Source organism: Ambystoma mexicanum, chromosome 4p, assembly GCF_040938575.1.
Source record: "Ambystoma mexicanum isolate Mex_15411 chromosome 4p, UKY_AmexF1_1, whole genome shotgun sequence".
Lineage (NCBI taxonomy): Eukaryota > Metazoa > Chordata > Amphibia > Caudata > Ambystomatidae > Ambystoma > Ambystoma mexicanum.
In genome coordinates this window covers 1,288,683,482-1,288,706,169 of record NC_090927.1, presented here as the reverse complement: position 1 = coordinate 1,288,706,169, position 22,688 = coordinate 1,288,683,482, and the positions used below count along the sequence as shown (strand labels likewise).

General features: G+C 46.6%; 1 protein-coding gene across 1 annotated transcript in view; it reads right to left on the bottom strand.

The window, feature by feature from the left end:
• Positions 1 to 22,688, bottom strand: part of LYST (lysosomal trafficking regulator) — a 3,942,656-nt gene that overhangs the window by 2,414,841 nt on the left and 1,505,127 nt on the right. Inside the window, exon 23 of the mRNA XM_069606985.1 lies at positions 4,894 to 5,497. Within this exon, the coding sequence (XP_069463086.1) occupies positions 4,894 to 5,497 (604 nt within the window). The remainder of the gene's footprint in view (positions 1 to 4,893; positions 5,498 to 22,688) is intronic.

The following is a 22,688-nucleotide window of genomic DNA, read 5'->3' as shown; positions in this document are numbered from 1 at the left end:
TAAATGGCTCTCAGATGAAGTGACATCCGAATCAGGGCTGTTTGGACAAGACTGTGCCCCATTCTACTTAAAAGAGATGGTGTGGTTGCCCAAGACAGAAATGGAAGGGCGTCCCAAGTTGATGATACTTGGGTGGAGGATGTGGCGCAGGGCATGCCAGATGATGGAGAGCCCATCCCCATGTTCCCCGCAGGTACCGCTGGTTGCACTGGCAGGGGGAGACAAGCAATTGAGGATGATAATCAGAAATCACTGGGAACCGGTTGGGTTAGCAACAATGGGTAATATTTGGCTAGAGGGGGCTATCATAGATTTTAAAGTGCTGGGCGAAGAAACTGGATTACATACGGGCCAGTATATCACGTATCATAGACTGGTGCAGGAACCAAAGAGAACATGGCCTGAAGTGGTACTGGCGGAAGAACCTGATGCTACCATAGACATGATATATGACATAGTGGAGGGGGGACACGAGATATCCAGAATACATGAGATGATGATGTCTAGGGTTGGTAAATAGGTAGTACAACTGAGACTAGACTGGGAGGCGGAAGTGGGAACCTCGATGGAGGATGGGTTGTGGGAAAGAGCCCAAGGGTACCACAAGAGGGTCTTGAGGAATGCGAGATTAAAGCAGATACAGTTATATATCACGCATAGAGCGTACATGACCCCGCAGAGGATATCAAGGATTAAAAAGGTGGGACGGCAGGCATGCCCCAAGTGTGATGAAGAGAATGCGGGCATGGTTCATATGTTTTGGTCATGCCCGGTCATTGAGCGTTTCTGGAGCGAAGTGGCACAAAAGCTAGCGGAGAGAGGAGTCAAGATTGTGGTTGATACAGTGTGGGCCTGTTTGTTGGGGGGCTTCCCCAGACCCCGAGACCTTCAGCATGTGAGCAAACTAAAAGACCTGGAATATGTGCTTGCAAAGAGGAGGATAGCTATGGGGTGGAAGACATGCTACGGGCCACAATTAGAGGTGTGGTGGAGAGACCTGCAGAAATGGGCAGAAACCATGGTATGGTTAGAAGCAAGCAGTGCCGGGGGGAGGAAGAGGCAGAGACCCTGATGGCCTGGAAATTATTAATAGCGGAGTTGTTTGGATCAATACAAGACCCAATGCAACCCGTAGAAGGGGAGATCCTGCTGCAGGATGACGGAACAGATTGCGGAAAGTAGTAGGCTCGGAACGGGGAGAGGGATAAGGGGAGCAGTGAATATTATTAAACAAAGTATTATGAAACTGTTATTAATATACTGCAAGTTTGGTTTGTATTGTTTGAATAAACAATAAATTAAAAAAAAAAATTATATATATATATTTCTTTCTATTGGTGTGCATTCTGGCAGGTCAACGAGACTCGGCATGTGTTTGTTGAGTGCGTGAGATAGCTGTACGTGGTGATAGTATTCAGTGGGTGGAAGATTATACTCAGTTGTTAATTCAGTGAAAGTTACTGCTCTACCATCTTTTATAACCTGTTGGATCTTGTGTATCCCTGCTGTTTCCCAATTTGGCCATTTGGGTAATTTGTGGATTTCTGGGAGAGAGGCATTATTCCAGAGGGGTTGTATCGGAGTGATTTTGCTGCCCCATCCTGTGTGTTTATGTGCTTCATTCCAGATTTCGGTCGTATGAGCAGTTATTGTGCGAGGGGGGGGCGGCTTACCACCTTATACAGGGTTTCGAGTGGGGGTTCGCGGTGTCTTGCTGCTATTTCTGCTCGTATATGCGGCATTTCTGGGTTGCCGTGTAATATGTAATTTACGGCTGCCATCTGACTCGCCCAGTAGTATATTTGCATGTGTGGGAGTCCAATCCCCCCTCCCAAACGGATCTCTGGAGTGTGGTGAGTGCTATACTTGGGTGTCCACCCCCCCCAACCCCATAATAGTTTACGCAAAGTTTTATCTATTTTACAAAATTCAGTTGTGGGGATGTGTAGAGGGGCGTTCTGTAGGATATACAAGAAGCGGGGTAGAGCTAGCATTTTTAAGAGTGCCGCTCTTCCTAATAGGGTCAGCAGCAGTGTTACCCAGTGGTTAAGATCTTGTGTGAAGCGCTTCATAATTGGGCATAAGTTATCAACCACATTGTCCTCCAGTTTGTTCGTAATTTGAATACCCAAGTACCAGAAGTGTGCCATCTCTATCTATAGGGGGAGCCTTCAGGGGGTATACAGTCTATTCCTTTGATCGGTAACAGTATTGATTTATTCCAGTTCACTCTCAACCCGCTGAATCTGCCGTATTGTATCAGTATTTGTGTGACTAGACCGCTGGGTCGCCTAGATAAATTAACAGACCATCGGCGTATAGAGAGACTATCTTCCTAGGATGTGTCCCAGTGGAAACCTGGCCACGTTGGAGCAGTTTTTAAATTTAAACAAACTGCTTTACTATACCGAGGATTCCCAGCCTGTCGAAGGGGAATATTCAAACAGCATGTGATTCTATGAAAGATTAATGCTTGAGACCCATTCTTCCCTGAAATCTGACCACATAAAAAGGTGTGGACAACTCATTTGCAGATATACTCTGTGGGGCATTCGCCTCCCTACCAAGAATAAAACTACATCCAGAGGCATTCAGCGAGATAGGCTCGGGACCACCTCAGAATTGTTTTGCCTAAAAGCAAAACCTCTTTCCTTTCCAGGTTTCAGGGAGATGGAGCTCGTAGGGTGACTGCCATTTGTATGGACTTGCAAGAGGGTCTCATACCTTTTATCCCATTCTTCTAGTTCCAGGGGGTTCTCCCTTTATGCCAAGAAGGTCACAGTTTCCCCCTGCTTTTGGAGATGGCAGTAGAACAGGTATGGAAGATTCCTGCTGTGCCCTCTCTGGTGAAAGTGCCACGTTTCTAGAGCAGATGGGTGTGAAGGATCAGAAAATTGAAAAGCAGAATCTTCTGAGACGGGGCTCTTGGGGCGGGTGGTAGATTTAGTGCAGAGATCCCGGTGCCCGCTACCTTCAATTCATACAGCAGGCACTGGAAGAATTGTGTTGATTGGGGATTAAAAAGTGGCATCAGCCTCTTGATTGTGATTTCCCAATATTCATGGAATTATTGCCGGAAGATCTTTCAAAGGGTCTGGCATTTTCTACACCAAATAGTTCTTGAAGATGGGGAAACTCTGGTTAACCAGTTCTTTAAGAGTTTATTTCTGGATAGATTGGTCATTCTGACAAGCGTTCCTCCCTGGGATCTACCAATAGTACTGAAAGATCTTGCGTTTTCTCCTTTTGAGCCAATGAAGGAGCTGGGCCTCAGTCTCCTCACCCTTAAAACAGTCTTTTGGTAGCAATCATATTAGCTAGAAGGCTGGGAATGAAGGGGGCATTACTCGGCGCCCCTGCTTTTGACAATATGTGCAATATAAGCACTATTGTCCTTAAGTGAAACCCCTTTTTCCTTCCTAAGGTGGTGCCGAAATGTCCTGACTCCCAGGATGTCATGCTTCCTTCTCAAATCCCTCATTCCCAGAGGAGGAACTGTGGCACAATTTTGAATGCATATCTGGAGAAGACATCCCTATGAGAAGGTTGCATAGCATCTTTGAGAGGTACGTTTGGTCAGCAGGAGCAGGGAAGAAGATTTTGATAGAATTTATCAGTAGATGGTTTCACCGAGTAACAAGCATGGAACACGCTGGAGCAGAGATTCCACATCCACCTGAGATTCAGAGTTGCCTCGTAAGAGGCATGGATTCCCTGGATGTTCCTTTGGTGGACATTTGTAGGACGTGGGCTGATCTCCCAACACTTTAATCAGACACTATAGGCTGATGTAGAGGGGCACCCCTCTTGCATCTTTGGCAGAAGCGTTCTATGTGTGGGCACTCTTTGGAGCCTAGATGCCCTGAGAGTTACAATAAAGGTGATGGGTGGTGCACAGTGTTTCAATGAATTGTGTGATTCTTATCATTGGCCCCTTGGGGTTTGGTATTCCTAGAAATGAAAAATGTGGATGAAGAAGGATGACATGGCTGTAATGGATAGTCTACTTATCAAATATCTTCAATACTCCTAGTCCTAATATTCCCCGTCACAGTACTTGCACCCCCACCCTCCGCGCCCTTCTGAGAAAAAGAATAAAGGGGCCCCTAATATCACTGGTTAATATTAACTGGAATGATGGGTGTGGGGATGGTATTCATGCATGACCAATGCAGAGAGGAGGGTGGCCCTAGACAAGGAAGAACAATGTCATTGGTTCCAGTTCGTGACGCAGTGGCCCCCAAAGTAAATGCTGTGGTGATCAAGAGTCGGACTCAGAATAATGATGCTTACCAGTAAACAATCCAACCATTAGTTCACAAACAAGGCTCATAGAATTTAAGGAAAATAGCTTGATCACCTACGGGTAATAATCCTTAACCACTATTTTCATCTAGTACATTCAACACATACTCTCCACCCTTTTATTTTCCTCCCCTTTTCACTTTCACTCTTCTCCTCTAGCTACGAATTAAGTTCCACCGTTTGCATGCTCCCCATTTACAAAATACCATTATTATGAATCATTACTCTATAAAAGCCCAACTACATTAAAGGCATATGCTTGTATTTAGAGTCAGGAAAATACCTGTTTCGGAATGGTCGATGCAGTTAGTACCTGATGTGATGCTTCAGAAAAAAGGGCATGTTTTTAAAGGGCAAGCAAGTGAAACAGTGTGGTGCAGTTTCTTGAGAACAGTGAAAATCACGAGACAACAGACTATGGAAGCTATATCATCATGATGCAATATTCAACAGCTCAGAATTGTGCAATCGAGATTAATAACAAATATTACAGATGTTTTCTTTCACTCATTATGCATGCATCAATAATAAACTACACATTTATTGTGAGGCTGGGATGGAAAATTTAAAGAAAAAAATGAAAATTACCCATCAGTCGAGTCAGCATCATTAGCAGAAGCTTGAAAGTGAGACGGCAAGAGAATATGTTCCCACTCTCCAGGAGATGTATTCTTGTCAGTAATGCTTGGCCAACATACAATTGGAGGTAATCCACTTGAAACAGGATATTTTAATCCTAAACATTCTAAATTGTTCTGATGTGTGTGAAAAGAGGATAGCCCTTTCAGATTGTCGGGACGATGTGAAAGCAATTCTTCAGTGTCACTACAGGATTGTTCTGCATTTGTTTTTCTATCCTTTGCCCGAAATGCAGTTTGTTCTAAATAGACTTTAGAATACTCATCAAACTTGTCAGCACTTAGATTCTCTGACTGGGAAACTGCTTGTGCTGTCACACAAGTGCTGACAAACATTTCTTCTAGCTCTCCTTTTACTGTCTGAGATCTTCCATCAAATCTATCTTGAAGTAGGACAACTGTTGACGTTAAATCATCAGTACTCTTGCTCAGACTGCTTCGCCTTGACTTTACTTCAGATGAAAATGTAGGAGATGAAGACAGGCTTCTAGAACGCAATTTGTTAATGGTAGCAGGAACGATTGCTTCAGAATAAGGGAATGAAGAATCATTTCCTAAGAGGACAATACACAAAAACAAGACATATTAATGTTAGCATATTGATGATATAAAATAAAATAATATACATATTTTTCAATGTTTCATTAATTTGACAAATATATATGTGAAAGTCATATTACCAGTAATGTACCTATGCTGTTTCATTGAGAAATAGAATAAAGAAAAGAAGGATGATCTTGGGACTCTTATGGAATGTTGGAAATGTGTGTCATCCTGTAACCTGACGATATCATGTTTCTCTAGTCAAAGCCGATACATATGAAACAGTTGGCAGGCTGTGCCTTTGGGACGCAGATCCTTCCATGTGTCCTTCCTGTCCCCTTTTGCACCTCATCAGTGCCTCACCATAGTTTCTCTTGCAGAACCTGTTGACAGCTGGACTGTCTGCTAATGCCTTCAATACTTACCAGTAATCTAATTACCAGAGTCCTACTTTTCCTTGTCCCAGTTCTTCTCATATGAGGCACCTTGGAAACAGGCACCCTGTGAAACTCATTTTTAAAATGCCTGGGTTCAGTTCACTGGTTCCTCCCCTTTAGGTGGGGTATATGGAGGAATCAAGGACCCAGCAACTGATAATACCAAAGCAGTGCCAATACATGCCAAATTTGATCCATGCAAGGGGAGATGGGTTGTTGGACTGGGACGAGTATGTGTAGGGATTTCTTGGAAGCAATCTAGGCATTACTATTTGGTAACTCATCCTCGTCTCAGTGATTACCACATGACCCTCTGAAAAGTAAGTGGAACAGATATTGCCCAAATCCATCTAGACACAACTGTGTAGAACAAGCTAGGTTCTTTATTTGCAGAATTTCTTTTCAGTCATGTATGCAAGACATAACAGCGGACCAGAAGGATGGCCATGAAGGTCCAACATATAGCTTAGATCTGTAAATACCATCTAGGTCAGCCCCCGTAAGCCACCCAGGCAGAAGACATTGCCTTGGTAGACCTTTACGGGACCGGTAGTGAAGGGGACTGCACGGAACCCGGATAGGTTTAGCAGATGGATCAAATCAACAATTTCCATGGCCTAACGTTCATGGGTTTCTTTTTCACATGTAAAGGGTAATACATGACAGAGGGTTTTACCCTTTTGAAGAGGATTAAGTGTGGCCCAAGTAAATTCTCACTGGCTTAGCAAGATACAGGGGGTGCGGACCATTGACCATCTCAACTCCCTTATCAGCAAAGGAAGTAGAACATAGTAGATCCTCATGCAAGCAGGAATTGGAACAGACAATTGGTTGGGATAGAGGAGAGGGAAATGGATGAGAACTTCAGTGACAAATTTAAGGTGAGCGATGCAAAAGAGTACCTCTGATTCTCCCAATATCCGGGCGGAAGCCTTGACCACCAAGAAAAGACACTTTTAAGTGAGAACATTTACTTTAATTAACACAATGACTCAAATTGCGGCGGAGGAAAGCGCACAGTGCCCTAAGAACCAAAGTAGGATCCCACGTAGGGAAGGTAAATCTGATATGGGTGCCCTCAATTCAATCCCTTATGGAGGTGAGAAGCTAAGAGCTCTATGGTGTCAAGAGGAGCCCATGGAGATCCGAAGGCATGGATAGCGACTAGTCGTGTCCACACGGAGGTGGTAGCCAGTCCCAAGGAAATGCACTCTTAAGAAACCAAGAATTTTGACCAGACCGCATGCCCCTAGTTCTCGATTAGAGGCTGCATACCAGGTAAAGAATTTCCAGTCTCGGAATTAGAAGGATGGTGTGAGCTTCTAGAAGGTTTATAGTGACTTTTTCAACAGTCACTATTTTGAAATACCAAAATGTCGAACCAAAAGTGCCAGGAAAAAAAAATTTGAATGCCTTTTTTAAAAAACTTTTTTGGGGGGGGGGGGGGGCGGGGGGGAACATTTCGGCATTTTTGTTTCGACATATTGGTATGTCGAAAAAAAGTTTTCGACATATTGACTGGATACCCTTCTAGAAACCAGGAATTGTGGCTTTCAGTGCAGGGAGATGACAAACGTCAGCCCTAAATTCTTACTAGCCATGCCATCAAATGTTGGTGGCCCTGTGTCTGAACCTGAAAGGAAGACCACCAGAGTTTGGATGAACCACGAACATGCCAGGATTCAGAGGAAAGGCAAAGAACAAAGGGGAACCAAGCTTTACTGGGCCAAAGGAGGCATGGAGCATTACCCATAGCCTCTCACTCTCGATCCATGATAACAGCACTTGTAAAGACTGAATCGTGAAGATTGCATAGAGGACAATAATAGGCCTGGAAAAGAGAGAACATTCTGTAGTCTCCAGCTTCCTTAATCAGGAAAAGAAAAACAGAGCATGTTGCACATTTTAGCTGGAAGCAAACTGGTCTATTGAGGGCGAACCTAACAGTGTGTAAATCATCTGAAAATTCAGAGAGTAATCCACGAGGAGGGGAGCAGTATCTGCTTTCAAGTTCATGACACATGTAATTTAAGAAGCCCTGATGAAGAGTAGGTTTTCCATCACCCAGTCTGGGACCCTTCCTGACATCTTCTGGGGCAGTGTAGTGAACACCTGCTTGTTCATGTATGACATGGCCATCTGGCTATCCTAGACTATGATTGCCATGCCCCCAGGGTGAGGGTGACAAGCAAGGCGGGATTCCATCATAACCAATAACTCCCTCCATTGCAAGGCACACAGATTGGCATCCACAAGAGGCTTCTCCTGGACTGAAGAGATGGTTAAGTGTGGCAACTGACTCCACTGAGCTGGTACCCGATTTGAGTAATGACGGGCAGAGAAGCGAGGGAGAAATCCTCCTTCTGCCACAATTCTCTCTAATGTCTGAAGGACATCACTGGCACCCATGTTAAGCGGGACTTGGAAGAGACATCTCAATGATGCAGGAAATTGAACAACACAGACTAAGTGGTTTCTTGCCCAAGGGATTACAAAAACAACTGCTGCCAGGTCTCCCTATACAGTAAGCAAATAGAATGTTGTGAACTGATCCAGAGAGCTCTGTGGGCTAGATGGATTATCCTTACCGCCCTTGTATTTAACAGAATACCTACAAACTACAGGTCAGGAAACATAGGTGGTGAGGTCTTTTTTCTCATTCAAAAGACACCCAAAGCAAATCAGGGTGGAACTAACATCCTGAGTGTCCAATATGCCTTCATTAATTGACGATGCACAGATTAACATGGTGTCCAAGTTAAAGTGGACTGAGATACCCTTGTGATGGGGATTGCCCACTGTGTGGGTGAGAAACCTTGAGAGGATGTGTATTGTAGATTGATGCTGATCTGGAACTGGGCTCTCTCCACTTGGAAACCTCATGAACCTCTGGTAAAAAGCAAGGACTGGGATATTACTGTATGCGTCCTTCAGGTAGAAAGAGGTCATGAAGTGTCCTACGGATAGCATAGGGATGATTAAATACAATATCTCCATCTTAGGCTTTTTGTGGATATGACTCTTCACCACTCCAAGGTTGATTTATCAGTTTCCATTCATCCCCCCCCCGCCCCTGATGTCTTTGACATAAAAAGAATGATGGCCAACATCCCTTTTCCCCCAATTCCACTTTTGGGACTAATACAATGGCACCCTTCAAACAGAGATCGCAAATCTGCTCTCCCAGGGCAGCCTTGGCCAGGGGGTGGCAATCAGGCATGATTCCTCAGGGGGCGAAAGGAGTTTGATACAATAACCTGTTCCCTCTAAAGCCCATGCACAGGAGTCTGGGGCCGCTGCTGCCATGTTCCGTGGAATACGAGGAGACTACCCCACAACCTTGATCTCTCCAGGGTCTGTGGAAGTGAGCTAGGGAGACACCAGTAGTTATGTGGATATAAAATATATTGCAATGTAACATCACATGGACAACATTCACAGTGTCTGAATAACTTTCTAATGTCCTGGGTGATTTCCCTTCCCCAGGATGCAAAGCCAAGTCTGTTGGTATTCAACCAAAGAAAACAATGTCTCAAATCAGTCCTTGATATTTCAAAGTCGATGAAAAAGTTTCTTAACCAAAGTTCAGGCAAGTCTCATCTTTTTGGTGAAATATCCACTTTCTCAAAATGGCACCAATGGTAATCCCAGCCACAATGCTTTGTCACCTCCCTCAAGAAGACTTGCAACAGTTCAAAAGAGATGCAATATCCACAATTACTAGTGATATATAGTTCTTGGTTAACAGTTAGTATTCTCTTGGTTACAGTATTGGGATTCACAATGGTATACTTGTCAGGATGCCTTATTAGTGCAACTTTAACAGCTTCACTTCTACTTGGCTTCACAATGGTATATTTATGTCATGGTCATGAAGTCAGGGGCACAGGCATGCAGGGGTCGCATGCACAGGAGACCTGGGTGGACACCGTCCTGGCACCTTTGGCGCCAGGCTAACACCAAAAAGCTTTTATTATGGACATAGCACTTCAGATGCATTAACCTTGAACATTCCATCCATTAAGCACTTCAGATGCATTAACCTTGAACATTCCATCCATTAAACATTTCAGATGCATTAACCTTGAACATTCCATCCATTAAGCACTTCAGATGCATTAACCTTGAACATTCCATCCATTAAGCAGCCCCAAGTGTATTCTTGGGTGTGGCTACTAATGGATTCACAGCTATATAAGCTGCCCTGATCCTCAAGACAGAAGCTTTGTGTTATTCTGCACTTACCAGCAGCGTAACGCTCACCGTCACCTGAGGTCAGACCTGCTTACCTTTGAAGACCCTGCTTCCTGGACATCCTGATTCCTGCCAGCATACTTACCAACTGGGGGAAGCTGTTCTTACCTGTACATCTCTTCAGTGAACCAAGCATTCATCTTTACACTTTCCGGAACGCCGAAATCTTCATCTTGGCACCGCAGCACGACACAGTCCAACGTTGACAGCAGCGCCTGCAAGGAAAAACAGAAGACAAGGTTAGACATCGAAAAAACAGTCAGTTTAAGGTCGTGCTTCGCCATACTTTGTGCTTTTCCTTAAACCATCACTTACCAGCTGTCGAACGTTGCGGTAGCATCAATCTTCCATCCAGCCGCGTCTCGAGTCTCACAGCTGCATTGAGGCCGCATTTCCATCTAAGGGAAGAAAACAGAAGAGAGACATTATTGCGGGCATAAGGAGCAACATATAAAGACATTAAACAGAATGAACAGAATCACAAGAGCTCAAGAGACACTTACCAATCATAAGGAGAAGCATAGTCGCAGCTGGACTGGACTAATACTGATCAGTGAAGGAACTAGATCCCATTCAACGCGCCCCTGCCAGAAGTAGCAGGGTGGAGAGCTTACCTTTCATAATTCAAGGGTGAGCTTTATGGGCCAGCGTATGCTCACAGAAACCGTACTTTGGGGAGAAGGGTTCGAGAGGTACAGAAATCACAGATTGGCACACTCGCACACTCTTATCTGCACGCAGGAGCAGTATCACCACGTACCACCGCTCACAGCTTTTCTACCGAGGGAGAGGCCTGAAGGGGGTGATTCAAGTTCAGGGAGGGCTGCAACCGTGCACAAATGCCTCCGCAGAGGCCAGGTGAGCGTAACATTTATCAGGATGATTAGTACTGCTGCTTCAACTTTTAACAACTTCCGTTCTACTTCATTCACCATGAGAACAGTCACCTTTGTCTCCAAGTACTCCTCTTTGGTTGGATTACTACAATATTGCATCCACTGACAAACAGATATACCACTACAGCTTCAGTACTTTGGACTTTTAGACAGGCTTCAAAAAGATATACTTCAAAGAGCTTCAACAACTTTAGGTAGGCACTCTTCTTCTCTTCCTCTGAATAACTCTCTTCAAGAGGGGCAGCCTCTTTGCCTCTTTTGTCTGTCTGCCACAAACATAACAACCTGAGTTTGCCTTTGAGACTCTCTGTTACCGACAGTCTCTGGCACTATAGGTTATGTCAACTTCAAAATAATCTTTACAAGCAGCCAGTTTCCCTTCCCCAACTTTATCTGCAACATTCTGCCAGTTATAAGCCCATAAGCTTTGTACCCATAAGCTTCAGGTAATACTTGCACACTTGTGTCTTAAGCCAAATAATGTATCAACTTCACAGTACAGTTAGATTGCTTCTGAACTCTGGGAAAGGTTGGCTTCAGTGTAACTATGGGGAGACTCTTGGCTCCGGCAATGCTGGTCTTATTGAATTGTTATACACTAACTTCTTAAAATGAAAAGGTATGCCATGTTAGAATAACGAATAGTATTCAGTCTTTTTTTGAAATTCAGAGTTAGGCACACTCAACCACTTCTTGATATAGTTTCAGGTTTTAAAGATTGGTATTTAATTGTATTCCCATGTGAAAGCAAAGGATAGAGTTCACGCCTCCTTTGGGAATCACAATTCGGTACACGCAACCATTCTTTGATGTTGTTTTTACAAGTTAAAGATGGTAACTCTTGTATTGACAAAGTTAGGTATCCGGTATTGGTCCTAGCAGCGTTCCCTCTTCTTAATTAAGGACAAGCGACCACTTCAAGTAAGGTCAGTCTTGGAATAACAATGGATTTCAGTCACGTTAGCTTCTCAGGCGAGCAAAAGCCTTTTACTGTTATACACGAGTGCTACATTTCCATAGTTCCGAGTATTTTAGATGCAACAAACAACTTCAACTCGCTTAAAGTCTTAGCCGAGTTAACAGGCAGCTGGATATTGTTACCAGCAATGCTTGTGCAATGTGTTAGAACACTGTGCTTCAATCACCAACTTCTTAGACACTTGCTCTGCAGTTCACACTGCTTTACCAACTTCTGCCACAACTTCCACCGCTTCTGGCTCGCCAAGGACCCACACCCTTCTCCTGAAAAGGTGTCTCTGGGCCAGGCACAATGTTTGGGGGCTCCTTTCACTCCCGAGACCCACAGCTTGATAATTACTTCTTGCCTCAGTGACCTGCACGTCCGCAGCACAGCAGTCACAGCAATCAGGCTCACATGTGAAAAGACTTCTCTCTTGCACGTCTTCCACCGCGCAGCCTCTGCACTTCAGAGCTTGGGGAAACAGGACCCTCTCAGAACACGCAAGCAAAATCTGTTGTCTCCACGTTCCGGCATCCCTCTTTCTCCCACTTCTGCTTGGTTTGCCAGCCTCATGCCTTCTGCTACTACTGCTCGCATTCCAGTCACAGTTCCAGCTCCTTCCACTCCTAATTGCCTGCATATGAGGGAGCCTTTTATGCCTCCCAGGTTCCTTCAGGTATGGGCTGTTAGGGTTGATTGCCCGATTACTACAACTGCATGCCTCTTCAGCCCTCTTCCTCGTCCCAGTACTACTAGGTCTATGGGATTCCTAGTCCTTTTCAACAAAGTTAGTTTTTTCAACAATGTAACTATTTTTTTTTTTTTTAATTTCTTTATTGGTTTTAAACAACAACAAAACAACAAAAACAAAACATACAATCTGGCATGACACAGCATCACTGGCGCGTTAGGATGTTCCTCAGAGCCTGCCATACTTCCGCAGCCTCGGGGATCTCAGGCGACCGTACCCTTCATGTCCATCACCTTTGTTGGGTCTACCGCTGAGTTATTTACAGAGGTGTCTCGCCACGGCGCTCGTGCCGGGTAACCTCATTCTTGCTCGTTATTCTGCCGTCCCCACGGGGTCCTCATTATCTCCCTCTTCTCTCATGTCGAATAAGTCCTGCATCAAGGAGTTCCATGCGGCCAACTTGTGTACTGTTTCCCCTTCCCCTCTTTTCACCGCTCTTACCCACACCACAGTCTCTGCCCACGCCCACTTTTGGAGATCTGACCACCATGCATCTATGTTCGGGCCCTCCTTTGACTTCCATGACATTGCTATTCTTCTTTTAGCCAAGATGCATATTAGGTCCTTCATTTTTGCTTGGTGCGATTCGTGTCTGCTTCCTCTCGGGAAGAGGCCTAGTAGGTATCTCTCTGGATGCTCTGCTTGTAGTTGAAGTCCGCCTTGTGCTATCTTGGTTCTGATTCTGTCCCAGAAAGTCTGTATCACTGGTCATGTCCAGAACATGTGGAGCACGTCAGCGTCCTCGGCCAGGCAGTGTGGGCACCTGTTTTGGTTCTCCGTCCGCATCTTGTGCATCCTCTTGGGGGTGAGGTATGCTCGGTGTGTGATATATAGCTGTGCCTGCCTGAACCGTGCATTCCTTGAGACCTTTTTTGGGTATCTTAGCACCCTAGCCCATTCTTGATCACTAAATGGCCTCCGGAGTTCCTCCTCCCAACGTTGCCTTGTATTTGATCCTTGCGGGTCTGCTGTTTTTAGCAATTGTTCATATAACCTGGAGGTTGTGTGGGTTCCCTCTGAAATGTCGTACCATACGTCTAGCTCTGTCATCTCCTCCTCCTCCGGGTCTATCCATTCCGGCCATCTTTTTTTGATATTTCGTATTATGCAATTATAAAGGATGAATTGGCCTTCGTGTATCTCGTGGTCATCTACTATTTCTCGAAAGTCTGCCCACCTCTCTCCTCTCCTCAGGTCTCCAATTTGTGCTACACCTTTGGCCTCCCAGTGCACTCGGTACATCGCCAGCATGTTCGTGTTCCCCCCTAGGAGACCCGGCAAAGGGATCTGTGTCGAGCACGGGTCCTTCATACCCTGGAGTTTCCATGCCCTTTTCCATAGCCCCACTGCGATCTTAAGCATGTTCGGCAGGGTCCTGAGCTGGGGTGTGTCAAGCCACAAGATCTCTCTCAGATAGTATCGTTTCAGTGCTGGCTGAAAGACGATTGTGTCCTCCGTTTCATCCTCTCCTAGCCACTTGACTGCGAACTGCAGTTGTCCTGCTAAATAGTATTTTTCGAAATCCGCTAGCCTAATGCCACCGTCCTCGTAGTCTTTCTGGAGAGTCTCCATTGCGATTCTGTTCCTCCCTCCTCCCCATAGGAAATTCTGTGTTATCGTAGTTAATCTGTTGAAGAAGGCTCTGGGAATGGCGTGTGGGATGTTTGTGAAGTAATATAGCAGGCGCGGTAGCACCACCATTTTTAGGAGGGCCGCCCTCCCCATCATCCCCAGTGGGAGTGTTCCCCAGAAGACCATTGATTTCTGTGTTTTTTCCAGTGCCGCCAGTGTGTTTTTCCTATGGGTGTCAGCAGTGTCGTGGTGTATTTCTATTCCGAGATATTTGAAGGAGTTTCGTGCCCATGTCAGGCCCTGGTCCGGGAGGCTGCCCGGGGGAACTTGCCTTAGCCCCGCCAGAGGGAACACCAGGGATTTATCTCTGTTGATTGCTATGCCCGATAGTCTGGTGTATGCTCCGATCGCCTCTAGGAGGCATGGTAGGTTGGTGGTTGGATTTTCTACATATAACAGCATATCGTCCGCGTACAGCGAGATTTGATGGAGCACCCCGTCTATGTTTATCCCGGTATCCCCATATTCCGCTCTAAGGAAGGCCGCAAGCGGCTCTAGGCCAGAATGTATAATAATGGCGACAGTGGGCATCCCTGCTTGGTGCCCCTGTGTATTCTCCACTCCCTTGAGATGAATCGCCCCGTCTTCACCCTTGCTCTAGGTTCGTTGTATAGCAGTTTGATCCATCGGAGGAATCCCTCACCAATGCCGAAGTGGGCGAGTACGCTCACCAGCCACTCCCAACGCACCGAATCAAACGCTTTGACAGCGTCCAAGGACACTATTGCGCTCTCGCCTTGTCTTTGGTTTGTCTCTTCTAGTACATGGTGCAATCTGCGAAGATTCCACGACGTGTTCCTCCCCGGGACGTAACCCGTTTGGTCCGAGTGGATCAAGGTGGGCACAACTTGTTTCAGGCGGTTGGCTAACACCGTCGTCAGAATTTTAGCATCCTGATTGATAAGGGAGATTGGCCTATAGGAGGCACATTGCTTGGGCGGCTTCCCCGGTTTTAGGATCGGGACTATCGTCGATTCGGACATGCTGGGTGGCAGCCGATTGCTCTCGTATGCGCCATGATACGCATCAAGTAGCTTCTGGGAGATGGTACTCTTGAATGTTTTATAAAGCTCCCCCGGGATTCCGTCCGGATCCGGGGTTTTCCCTGTGGGGAGCTCCATAATCACGCCCTCTATTTCCTCTACCGTGATAGGTGCATCCAATGACTGGGCCTGTTCTTCTGCCAATTTTGGTAATCCAATTTCTGCTAGTGCATCCACTATATCCTCTGAATCTATCTCTGGGTTCAGGGCATATAGTCGCTCGTAGAATTGGGCAAATAGGTCGTTAATATGTTCCTGATTTCTGATCTCTTTCCCTGTGTGATCTTCTAACACTGTTATGGGGTCCCTTTTGTTTTCCTGTCTAGTAAGCCATGCTAAAAGTCTACTGGGTTTATCCCCTTCCGCATGTAGGCGTTGTAGATATCTCCCGTAATTCAGCCTTCCCAGTTTTTCCCAAAGTACCATACAGTCTGACCTCAATTCCACTAGCTCTCGGGACTCACTCCCTCCCGTTCCCGCTCGTCGCTCTTCCTTTTCTATCACCTTCTCAAGTTCACCGAGCTCTTTCATAGCTGCTCCCGTTAACCCCCCTGTCCTGCCTATTGCCGCCCCCCTTATCACCACTTTGAACGCGTCCCATAGTGTAGAACTACTTTCCACGCTACCCTCATTCTGCTCGAAGTAATCCTCTATGGACTCTTGGAGGTGTTCCTCCAGCACTCCCTCTTTTAGGGCCTCTGCCCGGAGCCGCCAGGTAGGTATCGGGGCTTTCCTATGGGTGTGTGCCCATGTTGCTAATACTGGGGCGTGATTAGAGAGTGTGCGTGCTTTGATAGTGATTTCTGTGAAATCATGTAATGATTCCCTGCCCGTGAATATGTAGTCTAACCGTGTAAATGTCCCATGCGGTGCACTGTAGTGTGTGTTACTCCCTCCCCTCTCCATGTACCTGTCTCCAGATGTCGACCAGTTGTAATCCCTCTAAGGTCCTATGCAGTTCCTTCGCCGGGGGCGCTGGCTTCCTGTGCCTGTCGTCCGACCTGTCCAGCAACGGGTTTAAAGTGCAGTTGAAGTCGCCGGCCCAGATGAACGTCGCTTCCCTGTACTGGGCCAGCCTGGGCGCCAGCTTTTTAAAGAAGTCTGCTGCGTCACAATTCGGGGCGTAGGTGTTGATCAGGCACACTTCCTTATGTTCCAGCATTCCGTGCACCAACACCATCCTCCCCTCCGAGTCTGACTCCTGCCGGAGCATTTGAAACGGAACCCCTGGGGCAATCCATATCAGTACTCCCCGTGCATAGTTCAAGTACGTGGCGCTGTATGTTTGTCCTCCCCATTTCTTGGTCACCTTGGCCTGCTTTTGTGTGGTTAGGTGTGTTTCCTGGAGCATCGCTATTTTGACCTTCAATCGATTTAGCCATGCATAGACCCTAAGTCTCTTGATATACGCATTAAGGCCTCGCACGTTCCAGGTGACTATTGACGTCCGGCTTCCTCATCCCACAGCCGGGTCTCCGTGTCGTTCTCTCAACTCTCCCTGTGTGGGAGTCTCCTGCGGTTCCTGTTGCGGGGCCCCCGCATCTGGTGCGGCCATGACTGTCCTCTATTGCCACTTGCCGTATATACCTCTGGTCACCTTCTGCTCGTATCTCCCCTTCATCCTTTGCGGTCATTTTCCTGTTGCCTGCGCCATATGCTGTCCATTCACCACACTCAACCTCTTTAACCCAAACAAAAACTAATAAACAAACGCCCAGCCACCCTTCTCCTGCTCGGGCTCCACCGCTTCCCTCCTCGTACCCCCTTGGAAGGGGCCGATTTGCAGTGGCGTGATGCCTTAAAACTGGCATCTAAACTTGGTGATCACTCTCACTGTGCGGGGGCGTCGCCTTTCTCGGCCGACCTTGACTAGAGTGAGGTTGATCGCTCCTTCATACTTGTCTTCCGGCTTAGTTGCTTATAAATTGTTTGGTAACATTGCGCATGACTGCGTTTTCTCTCCCTCGTTTCGCATTATCAGGGTCTGTTTGCATTGTTGTTGGCGTTTCTCTGCCTTAGCTGGGGGATGCCCTGCGCGTCCATCCACCTGTGGGCCTCCTCCGCCGAATCAAAGAAGCATGATTTGTCCTGGTGTATCACCTTGAGTTTGGCGGGTAACAACAGCATGTATCTCACCCCTGCACACCTAAGTCGTTCTTTCGTTGGGCCAAACTGTGCTCTCTGCTTTTGGACCAAGGCTGTATAGTCCGGGTAAATCGTGATCTTAGGGGAGTGTCTGAATCTCCCCCCCCCCTCTTGAGAACGCCAGTATTTTGTCTCTGTCTTTGTAGTTCATGATCCTGGCAATTATCGGTCTCGGAGGGGCGCCCGGTTGGGGTCTTTTTGTCAGTGCTCTGTGTGCTCTCTCCACCACAAAGCCCTGGGACAACTCCCCGGCCCCTACCTCCTGGAGAAGCATGTTTTCTATGTACTCCGTAGGGTCGTTGCCTTCTTCGCCTTCCGGAAGTCCGATTACACAAATGTTGTTCCTCCTAGCTCTGCCCTCCGCGTCCTCCGCTCTCCGTTCCAGGGCCTTGACTCTTTGCAATACTTCCGTTAATTGCGTCCGTGTTGTGGCGACTCCTGCCGTGTTTTGCTGCACCTGTTGCTCTGTCGCCCCCACCCTCTCCGCCAGGTTCCTCGTATCCTGACGGAGGCCCACATCCACCATCACTGCATCCAGTTTGTTTTCTAGCGACACCTTTAGGGCCCCTATTGTTGCGTCCATTTTGTTTTCAAGAGATGCCTTCATGGCGGCTATTGCTCCTATGATTGTGCCGTCGTTTGCGTCTTCTGTCGGTTGAGGTGCAGCCATTTCCATGTCTGCTGGCGTTGTCTGTTTTTGCCCTGGTGTCTTGGTATAGGTGTCCATGGTGCTCTGCTTGACCTTCCCTTTGTTTTTCTTATTTGGCATTGTGCCCCTGCGTGTCCGTCCGCCCTCGGTCCCGTGGACAGCTGGGCCGAAGGTGGGGGACGGCGTTTCCAAGGCGGGATGTTAGTACCGAGTCCTGATAATTCCGTCTCAATTTTCCCGACCCGGCTCGGCTCCTCCTCTATCTTCTACGGGTCATGCACTGTAGCCCTTCACCTTATTGCGTGGGCGCCATGTTGGTCCATCGGGGGCCCAGACTTTGCCTTGTCTTGGTGGTGTAATGGCGGCAGTTAGGCAGTGCTGCCTGGTGTGTGTTAGTGTCCAGGGAAGCGGGCCGCCTCCCCCTCGCTCCGGCGCCGGAAGGCCTTTCCCCTATGCCGCTCAGTCAGTGACCTGGAGCCGGGGGTCCTACCGCTTCATCCGGCGTGCGCTGCCCGGTGTCTCCCCCACGGGCCCTGGCTCGTTCACCATCAGAAGTCCGCTGCGCGGCGACCTCCCTTCCGCTGTCCGTGCCCGTCGGCCTCCCCACGGGGTCTGTCTCCTCCGGGCCGCTCCTTCCCCCGGTGAGGCGCCCACGTCCTTTTCTCGCCAAGCCTGTTTCTTGTTTTTCTCCCCACGATGGGGGGTCGGTTGCCGCAGGATCGCTGGCTGGTCTGCTCCTTGGCCCAGTCGGATTTACCCTTTACTTCGAGGTCGCGGCTCCATCCGCCATCTTGGATTTTCGCCGGGCTTTCTTACCGTCGGGCATTTTACTATGTAAACGCTCCGTTTTTTTCCGGATTTCGCTCAGCTGTTGCAGGAATACTTCTTCCTCCTTACCCCGCGCTCGGGCCGCTGCAGCGTGTGCCAGGATGTCTCTAAGTCGGATATGTGCACGGATCGTAGCGGGAGCTCCGTCTCAAGACGACCTCACTCCATGGGCTCAGGCCACGCCCCCAACAATTGAACTATTGTTAAGGGTCGATTTATTTCCCTTAAATTCAGTAAAAGACAGACTTAAGAATGGGTGTTACAGAAGAGTACACTGAACTTAAGGCATTTTCTATATAATATTTTATATTATACCTTAGGGAGTAAGTAGGGCATTTAGTCTTAAAAGATCTTTCTACCGACAAGGCCTGCTCAGATTTAACAGTTTGTAACCCGGGTCACAGATCTTACATGTGGGTCAGGGACATTATAATGGCAATATGCCATGACCTGTTTTGGCAACCCCGAAAGGCACCTCCTTTCAGAAGACAAATACTGCGTATCATCCCACAGGATCTCCTCACCACCCTGGCCTTGTATCCTCCCAGGTGATCTTCCAGCAGTACACCATCTCCAAGGTCAAGAAGTGTCTGCCTTTCCCTAGCAACCTGGGAGGAAAATGTAGGCAGGGTTTTAGTGAGGGATCCATAGTATTCTTCACAGCACCTCTGGAATTTGTATGGTGGTCTTGTGCTCTTGTGGTTCTGAAAGTAAAACTGTGGTGGGCTGGTTAGTGAAGAAAGGAGGGAAAAGACAGATGTGTTGCTCCCTGTTGATGTGTGTAGAACCAGGAGCAATAGGCATCTGTGTGGGTGTGTTTTGTTTCTAGGTGAGTTTTGATGTGTACACTAGAGGTATACTGTGGCCAGATGGACGACATCCAGTGTTTGACTTGTCGGGTGCTTGAGCTAGTTGAGGAGTTTATGGGTCAGACTGAAGTCGGTTTTCTGGCTGTTTAGTGTGAAGGCTCGCTAGCCACGTATGGTCAGTATGAGATGAGTGAGGCTGGCGAGGAGGACATGGTTCGTTTTTGGGGATTAGTTGTGGGTAGCTTCTGGGCAAAGTGCAACTATGCAGTTAATCTTTATAGCGCAGTCCCATCTCAGGTGGTTCTTTGAGATGTTACTGTGTTGCTGTAAGTGTTGCAGCCGAGTGAGTATGCAGGTGGCATCATTATGGTGGCTTTATGGTGTGTGACCTGTATTCAGAGTGCTGCATCAGGTTGTAGCCTGGCGTGTTGAATAACCAGAATTGTAGGCGTATCCAAAAATTCAAATAGTCCTATGCCGTCCTGATTTCTTTAGGAATCTAGTTCCATAGTTCAGCTGTGAGAATAGAGAAAGTAGTTCCTCTGAATTTATTTTTCTCATAGTGCCTTGTTTCTATGCACAAGTCAGTGCTTGATCTTCGAGTTCTTCTTGGCTTGCATTGGGCGATTTTTGATTGGAGGAATTATGTTCCCTGTCCATGTAATGCTCTATTAGAAATGGTGGGAGCTTTGAAATTGATAATTTTTTTAACCAGTTCATACCTCTCAGCATAGACAATGATGAGGGATCATGGGAGTTATAGTCCAAAACATCTGGAGAGCCAAAGGTTGCAGACCCCCAAGACATAGGAGACATTCCACATTATGCTATGACTAATATTTTGGTAGAAGGATAACCATGTTTGTGCCCATAATGGACAACGAAAACCGAATAGAGAGTGATTTATGGCATGTGAATAGGGGGAGAATGATTTAGATGTGGGAGATGATACACATGGCCAAATGGAGTAAAGCTGGACAAGCAGGAGGCTGTTCTGTCCCCAGGCATCTCTGAATGTACCCCTGGCCTAGCCCTGCCACAATAAAGAGCAGAAAAAATGAAAGCATCAAAAATCTCAACTCTGACATCTTTAAGTCCGTTTCCGGGGAATATTGAAAATGGACTGGTAATGTCCATATCTTTTGGACCTCAGGGAATCTAAGAAGCTTGGTAAAGGATTTTCCAAATGTTGGCATTGAACCAGAAATACTTCTAGAAGAAACACTGACTGTTTAATGCAACAACCCATCATGTACAGAGAATCGGTTGGGCCATTGTGTTTTGGACTCTGTACTCAGACGATGAGGCATTCCACAAGTCGAAGATAGAGTCGGTTTGTATAGTCCAGTCTTGTTTGTACTCTTAATATCACAGCCACGGTCTTATAGGTAAAGGATAAATATGTTCTAATGCATCACAGGGTGCAGATTTGAAAAAGTAAGTTTCTTTAAATGGCTCTTACTCGTGGTTCCTGCGTGAGGCTCCTGTCCATCGTGAGTCACTGTTTCTTACTGTGGACAGGACCGATCGGGGCCCCATCTCGGTAGGCCAGAGGATTGAGGTAGTGCACTGCAAATTATGATTTCTGTTTTGACAGGGTTGTGATTAATTCAGCTTGTGGTCATTCAGGCGTCCCCATGTGCAAGGCCTACTTTTAGGTCTGGTGAGATAGAGGAGATGTTGTTTTCGAGTTTGTTAAGTATTGGTGCGTCGTCCACATAGTTGCAGCAGTTGAGACCAGAGAGGCCAATGAAGTCCAGCAGCTACATCATATAAATGTTGGAAAAAAAATGTGTGATGGTGTAGATCCATGGGGTAATCCACAGGTCATGGGTAGTGGCTTGGATCTGTAGAGGGCCATGACAGAAGTTTTGATTTTTCCAATGAGGAATGATGTGATCCAACATAAAGCGTTTTCTTCTATTCCAATGTATCCAAGTCTCTTTTGAAGAAACTTGTGGTTAATTGTGTTAAAGGCTGCCGAGATGTTGAGTAGGATGAGGGTGCCCCTGGAAATTTTCATTTGAATTGTTCTTTAGTGTGTCCCAAATTGAGCAAAAATCTGATTCTGTGTCTCTTCTCCATCTAAAACCGTGCAGAGCGTAGGGGTGATGGCTAAGAGTCTCAATACAAATCCCAGACTTCACCATAAATTAATCCTTTCAATACTTTTCAGAAGTAAGGGGTGTTTCAGATGGGCAGTAGCTTGCAGGGTTGTTTAGGACAGCTATGGGCTTTATGATGAGCAGACTGACATGGGCTGACTTCAAAAGTATTGGGACACTTACATTAGCGATCAAGTAATTACGGAAGGATGAGAACTGTAATATATATAGTGCTTTATAATATTTATAGCGCTTTAGAGTATATAGCGCTTCACTAAATGGGATGGCAAAAGTTTTGTTGCCAGCAATAATGTGGCACACACATATAGTTATTTTTTGTTGCCAGTATTATGTTGCTGGTGGCATGCAACGTTTTTAAACGTGCACTGGCATTTGTTTTTTCTCTTCTTTTCTCTTGCTGTGTTGAATGCAGAAAGCAGAAAGGAAGGCAGCAGGAAAAGATACAGTTATTATAATCTGAAGCTCTCATTGTTTGGGATATCAGGGTGGTAACAGAATACATTTTCTGCTAATATGATTGGAAGAAAGTGTCTGCAGATATGTCACGTCACATGTGGGGAGGCTCTGAGTTTTTCTAATAGGGAGATGACAGAGGGAAGTTTAGTTGGGGATGACTGGGCTCTGAGGAGAGAAGTGCCTGGTCATTGAGCGCTGGCTGGAGAACCCCTCGT